At 38.6% G+C, this 15,000-nt stretch overlaps 2 protein-coding genes across 7 annotated transcripts in view; one reads left to right on the top strand and one right to left on the bottom strand.

Annotated features, from left to right (window-relative positions):
- Positions 1–879: 879 nt before the first annotated feature.
- LOC119596131 (putative mediator of RNA polymerase II transcription subunit 12) lies at positions 880–14,332 on the bottom strand. Of its 6 annotated transcripts, none has more exons than XM_037945284.1 (5): positions 14,181–14,332; positions 5,006–5,257; positions 4,713–4,821; positions 3,933–4,372; positions 880–1,556 (listed from the first exon to the last, which is right to left on the bottom strand). In XM_037945284.1, exons 2-5 carry the CDS (start codon positions 5,236–5,238, stop codon positions 1,208–1,210), a joined length of 1,131 nt encoding a protein of 376 aa, XP_037801212.1. In that variant the 5' UTR covers positions 5,239–5,257; positions 14,181–14,332; the 3' UTR covers positions 880–1,207. The 6 variants fall into 6 exon arrangements, with proteins under 6 accessions (XP_037801212.1, XP_037801214.1, XP_037801215.1 ...); XM_037945286.1 differs by lacking the exon at positions 14,181–14,332 and adding an exon at positions 14,148–14,164; XM_037945287.1 differs by lacking the exon at positions 14,181–14,332 and adding an exon at positions 13,864–14,007.
- Positions 14,333–14,540: 208 nt separating this feature from the next.
- Positions 14,541–15,000, top strand: part of LOC119596033 (integrator complex subunit 4-like) — a gene marked incomplete in the record, with an annotated part of 24,505 nt that continues 24,045 nt past the window's right edge. Inside the window, 1 exon segment of the mRNA XM_037945133.1 lies at positions 14,541–14,730. Within this exon segment, the coding sequence (XP_037801061.1) occupies positions 14,677–14,730 (54 nt within the window).

Consider the following 15,000-nt stretch of genomic DNA (forward strand, 5'->3'; position numbering starts at 1 on the left):
TATTGTATAAATATCCTTAAAGAGACCTATTTCTGCAGGGATTTTTCGTTTCATGAAAATTAGTGGTATTCCCCTTTTCCTTCTTCACCTGTGTGTACCTAACCATGTGTAAAAATCTGTAAACCAGATACCATTATTGAGAACTGATAAAGATTGGGATTCTGAATTTACTATTAAACAAATGAACTGCTTTGTTTGTCCATCTCAAAATTGTTATATGCAGTTATTCTTTATATAAAAATATTCTTTTGACAGGAGCAACTTGAGAAACTATGGCTACCCTGAAAACCTCTGTTTCTAGTGCAAGTACTTTTGATAATAGACTACACTTCTTATCAGTGTATTATATTAAAATCTTTTGAAGGAGCAAATCCTAAAAGAAATTAACCTTCCCCAAAAAATATTTTTCTTATATGTTATTATGGCCCAATAGGCTCAGTTTTGTTATCATCGTAACAGGTCTACAGCTATTCCTTCAGCTATTATATAGTCCTGATTTAGTATTTTCTATTACCAAGAATTTTATATATATATATATATATATATATATATATATATATGTATATAAAAAAATTATAATAAAAGAAAACAAATAAATAAATAAATAAAATAATAATAATATAGAGCCATACTTTTATATGTAATAAGGATTTTCTTATAATGTCCCAATAATGTTTCAAGATGCAAACAAAAAAAGGAAAACAAAATATAAACAAGAAATGGAAAAAAAAAGTATATATAAAGATTCAGGATAAAACATTCCAATAGCAGTAACCTCCTGGCAAAAGCACAGAACCTGAATTGACGAGGTTTCACTGTGCTGCCTTCTCTGAGCTCAGTTTGCACCCACCTTAGAGGGATCAATAAAACACATCAGGGTAAAGCTTTGTGGTTGTATTTTTTGTAACCAGCTCATTTTTATAGTGCAATTTTACATGTGACAGTTATTCATGAGTACTACCACGGAACCAGAACTAAAAATATAGCCATGACCCTAAAGAGTGAAACCTTGTTAACTCAAGCTCAGTTCCATACAAACTGATATAAAACAGAAACAGAAGGGAAGATTTACAAAAGAAAAGGTACAGTAGTTTACTACGCTTTGATCAACTATTATGAAGTCAAGTTCATACAAGAGGCAGCTGTACAAGTTTGAACTTTGACTTTGTAGCTACGGGTGACAGTTCCTTGCACCACCGGCCCTGGGCTAGAACAGGTAGACGTCAAAGTCCATCAAGTCACTCAGACTGAAATCAAGATCTGGAATGTCCACACTATTATCAAACGTACTTCCTGTAAATGACTGTTTCCTGGGACGTCCACGCTGCCTCTTGGCTGGAGGTGGACCTGTGTGCTCCTCGGGAGAGACCGCTTCCGAGTGGGACACAAGGGGAGGGTTGTTACTCCCAACCGAGGTCAGTCGCAGGCTGGCATCCACCTCCATGCTGCCCACACTGTCTAGGTCGCCAAGGGCTTCCTCTAAGGCCTCTTCCAAGTCCAGAATAGGCTCTAGACGATCCTCCTCTTCGCAGTCAACCGGACAGCCGCTAGACAGGCTGCAATGTAAAAAAAACTGCAACTTGTCCTCACAATACAGGGATGGGTTGTCTCGAGGCTTTCAAGATTACATGCCCCAGACAGTAAGATAATGCTAGGGGCAGGGGGATAGGTTTTTTGCTGCCAACAAGATGCACAATATAAAAAGGATCATTCAACTGGACTAAGCTATTAACAAATTGCAAGTTATCTTTGAAGTTTAATCATTTCCTAGATTCTAAGCAATATTATTTTACAGGCAGCATACAAAATAATCTTCAGTCAAATATATCTGATAAATTACAAGTCAATAAGTAATGAAACTATGCCCAAAAAATTGCTTTTCTGCCCCTATCATTTACTTCAATGAAGTTACAAGATACATTACTTCTTCCAATCTCACAACACCACCCTTATACTTACTCTAATGTTAGTCAAGTACAGCACTTGCCCAGAGTCTGGGATTAAACCAAAATACCAGTTTTTGTTGTCCGACATCAAAACCAATGGTCTGGAAAACAGCTTTTGGAAACTGCATTATGAAAAGATTGAAGAGCCCATAATGACACAAGATTTTGTTACATATTATATATAATTTTTTTCTTTTCTTTTCTTTAATCAAAGTCTACCAGATTCTCTCAAGTGCTGTTCTTCTGAGCCAGCCTTTGCAAGCCAGTCCAGATTCATACTAGGATATCCAAAAAGGGGTCAATTAGATAAAATTTGAAAACAGATCAAGGTACTATAAAAGTATATGTATTTATTACAAAATTAAAATTTTGATCTTTCATCCTTTTCTTTTTTTTTTTGTATTTTCTTATAGTTCTCTTAACTAAACCCTAAACAAAGGGAATCTGGCCCAGTTACGTTCAGCTGACCAAAATGTCGGCTCTTTGTCAAACCAAAATCAGCTGTAAAGATTGCCTGATTACTGGTATTGTCTTTAGCCAATTTCTGCCTGCTCTGATGGTACGTGAAAATTGACAGCTAGTTTAAACAAATAGGTCTTAAGTTTAAAAACATACTTTTCTTAAATCTATCATTAGCTTAAATGTAGAACAAGAAGATGACCAAGTTCTGTAGACCTACCCATGCATGAAAACCTGAAAATAAATTGTTGGTCATTCTCTATCAAAAATATAGGCAAAAGAGTGTGTGAAAATTTCTTCTTTAGATCTATGGGCTATGGATTCTGGAGCAATTTCAAATAATAAACAAGTAAATCAATTTTAGAGTAAAAACAATTAAAGTTCTAGGTCCGTGAAAAATTTCCTTTTTTTTTTTCTCCTTCCTCTCTTTCTTCCTTTCTCGTCCTTCCTTCCTTTCTCTCCCTCTCTCTCTCTCTCTCGCTCTCGCTCACTTTCTTCTTTCCTCTTATTTATATTTTTTTAAATGTCTTGACTAAAACTGAGAAAAGTTCTAAAAAAGGTCACAAAGAAAATTGAACGTACATCTACATGAATTGTGGTATAGGAACGTGCAATGGGTATTGGGTTGATGTCGAGTTAGATGTCAAAGGTTCAAACTAGTGATGGGGTCAGTCGACAATGAGATGAAGCGACCCACAAGTTCGCTAGCCCCGTTGTCGCCACGCCAACAACCGGCTACGGCCAAGATTTCTGAAATTGGGAATTCTGGCATAGGTATGGTTGCATCAGCAGCAGAGAGAGATCTGCCATGAAAGTGCTGAGGTCCAACACCGTCACATATGAGGGAAGCAGCCAATGCAAGCGGTGCGTGTGCGTGTGTGCGTGACTTGACTTTGGATCCTTTTTGACTTCTCTTGAGCAAAGATTTCATCAGAGTTGAGCCTCACTTGAGGAGGGGCACTTTTTTATACGCTCGTACTAGCTGGTCATCTCTCACATGTAGGGGGATTTTATATGTCCTTCTTACTTGGGACTGATCCCTGAGGAATGATCATCTATTGCTCTAAAAAATACTTAGTTTGCACATCAGGAGAGACTGCCTTAAAAGTAATATTATTCTCTCTAGTCTAATGATAAAATTCTAATGCAATACAGATCAGAGCAGTGCTAAGCATACCTTAAAATTAATACACATGAAGCATTGCAAACTGTCCCCAGGTTGGATACATAATTATTTGCTATGATTCAAGTGTGTTCAACTTAAATAAGTTTTGGCTTGCTATCTCTAACATTCATAAAAAAGGGAATGAGTTAAAAATTAACAAAAAAAAAAAAAGAGAACACACTAAGATTACAAAACAAAAACAAAAAAACATGGTTTAAGAAAAATCTAAAAAATTCAAAATGAAAAATCACATTCTTTTTTATATACACTGTCTCACACAAGTTAGAGTTGGAGCAAGCCTTCCTGGACAACAAGGTTAAAAAAGTTTATAACACACTTACGGAACACGCGAACAGACATACCTCGGAGAGATGGGTGAGGGTGGCAGGTACGTGTACTGATCGACGGAGTTGTTGAGTGAACCCAGCTGATCAAAGGTGTTGGAAAGATCCGGGGAGCTCAGGTGGTCTGGCGTATCAATGTGATCTGGCGAGTCCAGCTGTATGACCTCCGCTTGCTTCTGCCGCAGCTGCTGTTGTTGCTGCTGCTGTTGCTGCAAGTGATGTTGCAGCTGCAACTTTATTTGTTGTTGCTGCTGCTGATATTGCTGTTGGTGGAGGTGGAGGTGGTGGAAGGGAGATTGTCCCAGTTGGATGTGAGACTCGTTTTCTTGGCGACCCTTTGACTTGCCTCCAGTACTACTGGTCACACGTTGTTTGTTCACAATGTAACGGACGGGCTTTCGCACTGTTGTGCGGTTTGTGGTCTTTTTGTACAAGCGCCTTGGCTCTTCGTGTAGCTTCTAGAATAAACATTTGCAGAAAAAAATAATGATAATAAATAAAAGTAAAATTCAAAATAACTAAAGAAAGCAATCTGTTAATCTCCTACTACTCTTGCTAAAAGCCTTCCATTTTCTTTACCTATAAATAGCACACCGATGTGCCTAATTGCAACTAAACATCCTTTCCATTCCAATCTAATTTTTATTTGCCAGAACAATACCCAAGGCCATCATTAAAACAAACACCTACATCAATACCTACAAGGCCACTGGCCACTGGTCACCTACTCAGGTATCAACTACACTAACCTACAACAATGACAAACTAATGCCAGAGCACCACTGCCACCAAACTTACTTTGCCTGGTTCATGGTTGTGGTCATGACAGATCTCCTTCACAACAAGAGCTTGGCCATCATTTGATGTTGATAACCGGACCTTGAACGGGCAGCCTCCCGCTGATGTCCTAAATGGAAGTAATTTGAAACGGTTAGGCATATCATATTTAGGTATTCATCAACCCTTGGATTTCATAAAGCACAATAGAAATTAAATAATGAATAGCATTACTAATGTACAAAATAATAAAAAACATTATTATGCTACTATTTACCAGTGTTAATGACCGCTCACATACACCAACAACTTACTGATTGTGTGTCTTGGTTTGGTCCGAGGGTCTTCGCCCACCAAAGACGCAGGAATAGGTCAGCTCGGCATATTTAAGAGCTGGGTTGAGGGACTTGCGGCGCGCCCTCTTCGCTGCGGCTACAACAGTCCTCGAGTCACGTACCCAAAGCTGCACTTGTTCTAGTTCTTGAAATTCCTCCAACCGTCTGCTTAACTCGTCAAATGTATAAAACTTACTGCCCACTTTGAGCATCGCCGCAACCTCCACACCCCTAAGGGAAGACAAAGAAATTTATTGGTTAGTAAAATCGCAAAGATGCAAATACTACTTAGCTGTGTAAATATATAACTTCTGTTACCATATTCATAACCAAGATATAAAAGTTGTAAAATATGTATAATCATGTAAACCACAGTCCTCATACAACCTATAGTAAGTACATAAAAACAAACACTAATGAATATACATAAACATTAATGATGATGTTAATAAGCTACTGAAAAAAAAAAAAAAAAAATAATAATAATAATAATAATAAAAAAAAACTTATCGCCACTTTCATTATCTGACAGCGATAAGAAAACTATGGGGATTACTGTCACAAACTATTATAATTCATAGTGTTAATATACAATAATAAATCCTGATTCAATTTTGTGTGTGTGTGTGTGTGTGTGTGTGTAAATGTATATGATATATAAGTAAATATGTATATATACAAGTATATATGTATATATATGTGTGTGTATGTGTGTGTAAATGCATATGATTTATTAGTATATATGTATATATATAAATATATATGTATATATAAAAGTATATATAAATGTATGTATGTATGTATGTATGTGTGTGTGTTAGCGTGTGAGCGAGTGATTGAGTGAGTGAGTGTGTGCACACAGACATATTAAACATATATATATAATATATAATACAAAGACACACACACACACACACATACACGTACGTGTGTGTGTGTGTGTGTGTGTGTGTGTGTGTGTGTGTGTGTGTGTGTGTGTGTGTGTGTGTGTGTGTGTGTGTGTGTGTGTGTGTGTGTGTGTGTATGTATGTATGTATATATATATATATATATATATATATATATATATATATATATATATATATATATATATATATATATATATAATATACACACAATCTAATCTAATATAATATAATACACACACAGACACGCATTAATATATAAACTTTTAAATCAAATTCATACACGCTATAACATTTTGCAATCCTTAGAGACCTCATGGAAAGTGAACGTGTCCACTACAGGCTGATGAAATTGTCACAAAAGAACCTGATAGCTACTTTCCCTTATCTAACGTTCTTTTCCTTGATTACATTCAACAGATAAGAGATCCACCGTAAACAGATAACAAATCTCTTCTAACTCTCAAGTCTGATGTTCCTAAATAATTTCATTAAACAAGATTCCATCTCCAGGTATTATTTCCTGTTACCTGAGAGGGAAAAGAAAGGAGACAGAAGAGGGACGTTATGATAAATAAAGGAATCATAATAAATGTAATCAGTTTCTTGAGAGAGATGAGAAGAGAGAGGAGGAAGGAAGGAAAAGGAGAAGGATAGAGAGAAAGGGGATTAGGAATGGAGGGAAGATGGGGGGGGGGATAGTGGGAGATAGAAGGGGGGAGAGAAGAAGGATAATGAGAGGAAGAAAAGAGAAAGAGAAAGAGAGAGAGAGAGAGAGAGAGAGAGAGAGAGAGAGAGAGAGAGAGAGAGAGAGAGAGAGAGAGAGAGAGAGAGAGAGAGAGAGAGAGAGAGAGAGAGGGAGGGAGAGAGAGGGGAGAAGGCGGGAGGAAGGGAGAGGGGAGAGGGAGGAAGGGAGAGGGGAGAGGGGGGAGGAAGGGAGAGAGGAGAGGGGGAGGAAAGGAGAGGGGAGGAAGGGAAGGGGGAGGGAGAGAGAATATGCTTTTCCCTGTACAAGGTAAAACAGTCATTTCCATGAAAAAGTAAATTTTATAAATAATATTTAATAATAAAAAAGAAGAAAAAAATTGGTAATATTACATCACCTCTTCTGCTGTTGTCACATTACCCATTATTTCTCTTTTAGTTTTATGCAAAGTACTCGCACAAAAAACAAAACACCAATTAAAGATATGCAATCTGACTGAGGGAAGATTCAGATAATAGTAGTCAAGTTATATTTACAAACAAACAGAAACAATCGACAAATCAGCTATTATACCCAAGTCTTAAGAGGGAGGGGGGGGGGGGAATCTCCCAAGAAGACAGAAAGTACACTTCTGAGTAATGATAACCATACACACACTAATATCTTCTCAGATAAATGCGCATTTAGGGGAGTGAAAGAAGTAGCTGATAAGACACAGTGTTTACATGTTCAAGCCCACTTCCTTGCTCGTGATTTCATAACTTGATGGGGACTGATAAAATAAGGAGTACAAATGCCATTAACAAGAATGCAATCCAAACAAAAACAAACAGAGAGAGAGAGAGAGAGAGAGAGAGAGAGAGAGAGAGAGAGAGAGAGGGAGAGAGAGAGAGAGAGAGAGAGAGAGAGAGGAGAGAGAGAGAGAGAGAGAGAGGGGGGGGGGGGAGAGGGAGAGGGAGAGAGAGAGAGAGAGAGAGAGAGAGGGAGAGGGAGAGGGAGAGAGGGAGGCAGAGAAGGGAGGAGGGAGGCAGAGAAGGGAGGAGGGAGGCAGAGAAGGGAGGAGGGAGGCAGAGGAGGGAGGAGGGAGGCAGAGAAGGGAGGAGGGAGGAGGGAGGCAGAGAAGGGAGGAGGGAGAGAGGGAAGGAGAGAGGGAGAGAAGGAGAAAGGGAGGGAAGGAGAAAGGGAGGGAAGAAGAGAGGGTTAGAGGGAGAGAGGGAGAGAATGTTTAAACAATAATGTGATAAATCGTAAGAAATCATTAAATAAAAATAAAAACAAAAATCTAACTTATCAGGGCAGCATGTTATCTGATACTAAGTGAAATATTCCGTTAAGCCTTTCACAGAAATCAGATGTATTCATACACCTAGAGACCTTCTCACACAAAACTTGGAGAAGTTCCAAAATGAAGCTACACCATTTTGTAATCTTTCCCAAAACATTTTTTTTGAGGGGCTTTAGAATTTCTTTCATATTTATTGTACTTATGACTTCATGTTTATATATTTTTTTTCTTTTTTTAGTTTTAGGAGTCTCTTCTATTCCACTGAGTATCGCAAGCATCTAGCCTAATATGTAATAACTGAGTAACTTATTCAGTCACCCCTCATACAATGCACAATTATCTCATAATTAATCTGATGTGGAGTTACAATTACCAAAGAACTACAATGAACAACAACAACAATAATAATAATAATAATAATAATAAAAAAACTAAGATTTTGGAACACCTCCATTTTCTATAAAGACACAAACTGCTGTACCATGACCTCATACACATCCATCAGTAATGTTCCTACTTTATTTTACTTCTCAAGGGCACTGAAAAAAACATCATAAAAGAAAAACACTACAAAATATGAAGTCTTTCTAAACAATATCAAGCATGAAACTCCCCTAAATGTGGGTATCTGCTGTGCTCATGCATCTTGTTGGGTACTTTGGCACTCAGCCAAAGTTCTAATATTATTCTAAGGGACTATTTATTGCTAAATCATAATCCTCTGGTTATATTTATTTAAATCTGCCCACGCAGTGAACTCTTTCCTTCATGTTTTAAACAAATTCTTATAAAAAAGGGAAGCAGGGTATTTCTTACAGGATAAGAGAATGTACCTAATTATATACAATTGCCACAATCAGGCTTGTTAACTGAACCACTGGGCCCTCCAAGCTCAATCCTACATACTGCATGACAACAGGGATCCACAGAGCTGGATGTGGCCTCTCTTATCATGATGACATACCCATAACACACACACACACACACACACACACACACACACACACACACTCCCACTCACTCACTCACACCCACTCACTCACTCACTCACTCACACTCACTCACTCACACTCACTCACTCACTCACTCACACTCACTCACTCACACTCACTCACTCACTCACTCACTCACACTCACTCACTCACTCACTCACTCACTCACTCACTCACTCACTCACTCACTCACTCACTTCAACTTATTACCAGCATAACAATAAGAAGACAGGGAAAGTGATCCTTGTAATCTGAAAACTCCTCCTTGCTAGCCATGTGCCCTAAACGTACATGATTACAGAACCATCCGATTAATGTAAGATCACTCTTTACTGTATCCTTAGTCTATAATCCACTTTAACCCTCCGAGTAAACACACACAATAAACCACACCCTACTCCTTTTTGTGTTCTCCCTACTGTTTGTAGCAATACTAGACCCTTCCTACACTGAATACAAATTCCCCAGCTGATGCGTGGAATAGCTCTATTCTACACACAACCACTACACACAAATATTTATGACCCTTAATACAGAACCCTCAGCAGGTCTTCTCTCTCCCATTCCCAATAGTATATGCAGGTATTAACGACCTACCTCACATTATGCTGTTACGACTATTTCTATTCTTGTAAACACACTCATAAATGAAGAAAATCTGTTGATATATTGTATCCCTGGCTATGAGAATGCTGTTATCAAGAACTCTGGCACATTATTAGTTCCTCTGTCAAAACTGCTTGTTCTGCATTCACCTATTAAAAAATGTGCAACTTCAAACAGTCAATGCAATCCCTGATGCAGCTGTATATGCTTGCGTCAACTTCAATTCTAACTTCACCATCTAATCTGGGTGCCAAACTCATAAACAAAAATTATGGAAGTATTATATATCAGATTTTATGCACACTAAAAAGAATGAAGAAGAAGAATAATGAAGAATAATAATGAAGAAGAAGAAGAACAAGGAGGAGGAGGAGGAGGAGGAGGAGGAGGAGAAGGAGGAGAAGGAGAAGGAGAAGAAGGAGAAGGAGAAGGAGAAGAAGGAGAAGGAGAAGAAGAAGAAGGAGAAGGAGAAGAAGGAGAAGGAGACGAAGGAGAAGGAGACGAAGGAGACGAAGAAGATGAAGGAGAAGGAGACGAAGAAGATGAAGGAGAAGGAGACGAAGAAGATGAAGGAGAAGAAGAAGATGAAAGAGTAGAAGAAGAAGATGAAGGAGTAGAAGAAGAAAGAGAAGGAGGAGGAGGAGGAGGAGAAGGAGAAGGAGAAGGAGAAGGAGAAGGAGAAGGAGGAGGAGGAGGAGGAGGAGGTGATCCCACAATGAAATCATTAACACCTTGGATATGCACCCTACTATATGCACAGGTTATATGGGCCAGGTGTACCTTCTCAAGCTTCTGTCTAACAAAGGTAATGATATCGTTTCTGTTGGACATGGTTATGGTATAGTCAGTTATGGTCTACATGCTCAACATCTACTGAATTGTAATTATGTTAATCACAGTAGTCAGTTATGTTATGCATGCTTCATATCTGTAAAATGTGATTTGCAATATGGAGATCTAACAAAAAATTCCACAAATTCCACAAGTGAGGAGATTTCAAGCACTTCAAAATATGTGCTTTTCAGCAGTCTAATAACTTAATAAATAACTGCATCTTGACTTTACTAAAGCAACTCTTTATCTGTCCCATACTATAACATTATTAACTATTAAGAAAGAAAATAGATCATATTATATGTAGCTAATACAGATAATGAAACACCATCAAACTCAACACATTTCAATTTTTTGGTTGTTTTTTTTAATTACACAAAACAATGCACAACTGACCAAATTCTAAGTCTTGACTTAATTTCAAGTGGACGAAACCTGAGAAGAAAAGATGAAATGATGAAATTATAAGGTAGGCACTCTACAAAAGAAAACAGAAAAAGAAAAAAAGTATACATATAAATACACTCACTATAAAAGGATTACATACTCTTCACAAGATATTTATTTTATCAAAATAATAATATTACTATTACAAAAACAAAATAGGTAAAAAATGGTGAAGACTACTGTACAGCCTGAGCTTCAATAATCTCAGTAGCCCATAATCCAGAGGAGTATGCATGTGAAAGGCTTCCTACACAAATTATGTAAAAACAGGAGCTGAACGTATAATTTCTCCAAGTTCTCTAGCTTTCCCAACCAAAAACTATCTCACTAATAAAAAAAGTATATCCAGCTAATATACAAATAGTAATAAGCACACAGTATTCCATTCCTAAATCACGTAGCTGAATTACGTACAGTTTCTGGCTTGCTATGAATTTTCACCTAACCCTCTGTTCCTCCTAAACAAGATAAAAACAAAATAAAGCAAACACACACACACACACACACACACTTTCCCCCCCCCTCTTTTCATGAGTATTATTTCATGATACTACACATGGGTACATATGGCTTCATTTTTCTTTTCTTTTCTTTTTTAACCCGAGTACATGTAGGCTACTCTTAACAGCATTAAAGCCTAACGAAGAATCTCTCTCCCTCTCCCTCTCTCTCTCTCTCTCTCATATAAACAAAGAAGGGGGGCCTAATCCTGAAACCAGAACAATTCTTACATTTAATGTTAAGATCTTCTTCCATAGCAGCTAAACTGAATTCACTTGTTTGTAGGACTGCAAAATTCTGCAGAATACCATTACAAGTTTTGAAAAATACTTGTGAACTAATGAATAAATACACACAACAGATATCCAGAACCAGATCTCTCGTGTGTGTGTGTGTGTGTGTGTGTGTGTGTGTGTGTGTGTGTGTGTGTGTGTGTGTGTGTGTGTGTGTGTGTGTGTGTGTGTGTGTGTGTGTGTGTGTGTGTGTGTGTGTGTGTGTGTGTGTGTGTGTGTGTGTGTGTGTGTGTGTGTGTGTGTGAGAGAGAAACAGAATGTACGAGTAACTGTTGAATACCTATACCTATTTTCTCAACAAACTGTTTCTACTCCTATATCTCTACTTCTATCAATCTACACAACTACGTATTGAGTTATAAATAGCCTAACTAGTTTAAATGTTTCTCTCTTAGAAACTTATACATCAAAACTACTTCCCCAATTTCAGTCTTAAAGAACTTAATAATCTCATGAAAATATATAACCTTAAAAAATGTGTTTAATAGTAAGGTTGGGCATAGGGTTAAAACTACTTAAAAACATTTTTGTATTGTCTTACAAGATTTGTCCAAAGTACTAATGCATCTTATATATAAAAAAGACTAAAATATCTGAAGAAAATATCAAACATTGGTCACTTCTTCCATGTGTGTTATACACCCATACTTATATCTACTACAATCTAATACAAAATAGCATTTTCATTCTTTTAAATAAACTTTAACTGGCTTATTAGGTCAGCTGTAAAGAAGAGGACTATATCAAGCAACATTAAAGCCTATAAAATAGGAAAACAAATCTCCACTACATATGTTCTGGTAAGATACTGGCCTTATACAAGTTTCTTACTTTGTGATAAATAGTTTCTTTGCTAGAATATACAAGGATGTTCTTTGGGGAGGTCATTGCACATGGTGCCATTTTAATATCTGATTATATCAACTCTTCACTTGATTACATTCATTTATATATAATACAGTGATTATCATTTTACTTTCGTCAAAGCTGTCTTTCATTGGTCTACTTCGCTCAGTCTTACTCTAGACACCTCTCAATCTTTGTTCAATAAAGGTCTATAGATTCTCATACCGATCCCTTTCCTGAAACACACCAATTCACTTCACAATCACTCGGATATGTGTGGGTGTTTGGCTATATTCAATACAGAATGAGGGGACGCAGTTTATAGCTGTATTGATTTCTAAAGTAAATAATAAAATAATCAATGTTAATGTGTGTATATCTCATAAATCAAAAAATACTTACATCGCCCAGAAATAAAAATAACCTACTGGTACTCACAAAACTTGATCAGTATATTGCATAATTCACGTAATGTACTTCAAATATTCATAAACAGTTCACAAGCAGTCAACACCCATTAATAAAACCTACAAGTGATATCACAGGCCACCCGAGTCCAACTACAATAAAAAAAAAAAAAGGAAACTGATAACAATGCCACTCACAATAATAGCTGTGAAATTGAAATAAAGCCATTAAACAAGGGCTAATAACATTATTTGTTTGCCTTTTTTCCCCCCTAAAGCAAACAAATGCACCTCACTCATTCATATGGTCACTAGGGGGTGGGGAGATTACCACTCCCTGACCTGCTAATCCCTCCCTGTGAATGAATGAATGAAAGGTGAAATACAGCAGGTCATAAACCTGTCATCTCCCAATGCTTCCAGAAACACACTCATTCCCAGTCTCTGTACCTTCTGGGACATGCCACGGGAGAGGGACAGTGATAACACCATGATTTTTAAGGGATTCACTTTTTTTATCCGGGAGCTCGGAACACCCGAAGGCGAGAGATCGGAGTCCCCAGGAGCCCAAGGGACATTAACGGGCGTGAAAATCGGTCACATATTCACCTCTTCACACACTGAATCCACCCTCCTTATCCACCGTGGGCTCATTAACCACCGGATAATCCTTAGACTAAGCTCAGAATCGGCGTCAAATCGGCCAGAAACACACCACGAGCCCCCCGCGCGCACACACCACCCTCGAGGGCCCCACATGGAGAAAGCAGAAAGCGAAGTTCCTCTCTCTCCTTTCTCTCTCTCTCTCTCTCTCACCCCCCGAGAATCGCTCCTCGGGAAAACTCATCCATACAAATCCTCGCCTCGCCCCCCCTTTGCACATTGCCCTTTCCCTTGCAGAGGCAATAACAACCCCGAAAAGGCGGCGGGAGGGGGAGGGAAAAGGGAGAAAATCCTAGCGCATCGTTCAAGTTCAAGGTCACACGATCTCCTCCTCCTCCTCCTCCTTCCTCACCGGCGGCAGAAACGTTTCTCGCTGACCTGACCCCCATATCCCAGGTCGCGTCCTCGTCCCCATGGGTCTATTAATACCCACGGGGGTCCCGCGGGGGCCAGGCGAGGGAGGGGAGAGGCGAGGGCGGCCGAGGGGGGAGGACTTCTCTTCCGAAGGGACGAAAGCCTGAGGGAAAAAGTTTTCTCTCTGCCTTTCGTTCAGGTCAAGCCCCCCTCCACCAACCCCTTAAGCCTTACAAACCGATTTTCAGCGCGAAGTACGTGTTACTAGCCCTTGTGCCTGACCTCGGGACGTGCGGAGCGAATTAGAGAATGTACCTTGCTTAATAGTTGTGTGTTGAATGGTGAATTTCCAGTAATTTACTCCATTTTGCTGTTTAGGTTCTACTGCCTCGTGCACGCCATATCAACACACAACTATAGAGGAAGGAACCACGAGGGCGATCGGCCAGACAAGTGACGCTCGGCTTGCGCACGGCGGGACCCTTCGCTCGCTCTGTTTTGCCTTATTCTCCTTCGTTTCTCTCTCAAATGGATAAAATGAAATTTATATATTTTTAATAATCGATATCTTTATGTACTGTTGCAAATTTACCTCTTGTCTCTCGCTGTAGCGGAAATGAAGCCGAAAAAACAATTGATAGGCGCATGAGGGAGCGTAAGGAGATCGCATTGTGTTACCGGCGTTATGTGATCGCATCTTAATGGGGCCGGAATCCCTCTTCGGACATAGTAAAGTTACTTATTGAAGTTGTAAAAGTGGATTCGTCGCAATGGAGAAATTTTAGGAAGAGAAATTTCCATTCAGAGAGCTATGGCGGCTTTATTAAAGAAGAGAGCGCTCGCCGAATACTGCCAGACCGTAGTGGTAAACCTGAACTCCATTTTGCACTCTTGATGGGCCTTTTACGAGGCAAACTGCAAGCTAGATTCGGCCAAAACAAACCAAGCATATGAATTAACTTTTCAGAAATTATTTTTCCTAATTTTTTTTATTCCAAAAATTCCTCGATTTCACGCGAATTGACATACTTTCCACGTATATTTCGGCATTTAGCAGTTACCACACCAGTCAACGAGGCAAATAAGCCTCACTGAAAGTACTAAAAGTCCTTTTATTGCTAAAAGAAATACGAGA

This window comes from Penaeus monodon, chromosome 37 (genome assembly GCF_015228065.2).
Source record: "Penaeus monodon isolate SGIC_2016 chromosome 37, NSTDA_Pmon_1, whole genome shotgun sequence".
NCBI lineage: Eukaryota > Metazoa > Arthropoda > Malacostraca > Decapoda > Penaeidae > Penaeus > Penaeus monodon.

Coding starts and splice junctions, on each gene's coding strand:
- LOC119596131 (XM_037945283.1), bottom strand. CDS start 12,902: ATGCAATATACTGATCAAGTTTT. Junction 4,822..5,005: donor CAAACCAAGACACACAATCA/GTAAGTTGTTGG, acceptor ACTTCCATTTAG/GACATCAGCGGGAGGCTGCC. Junction 4,373..4,712: donor ACAACCATGAACCAGGCAAA/GTAAGTTTGGTG, acceptor TGTTTATTCTAG/AAGCTACACGAAGAGCCAAG.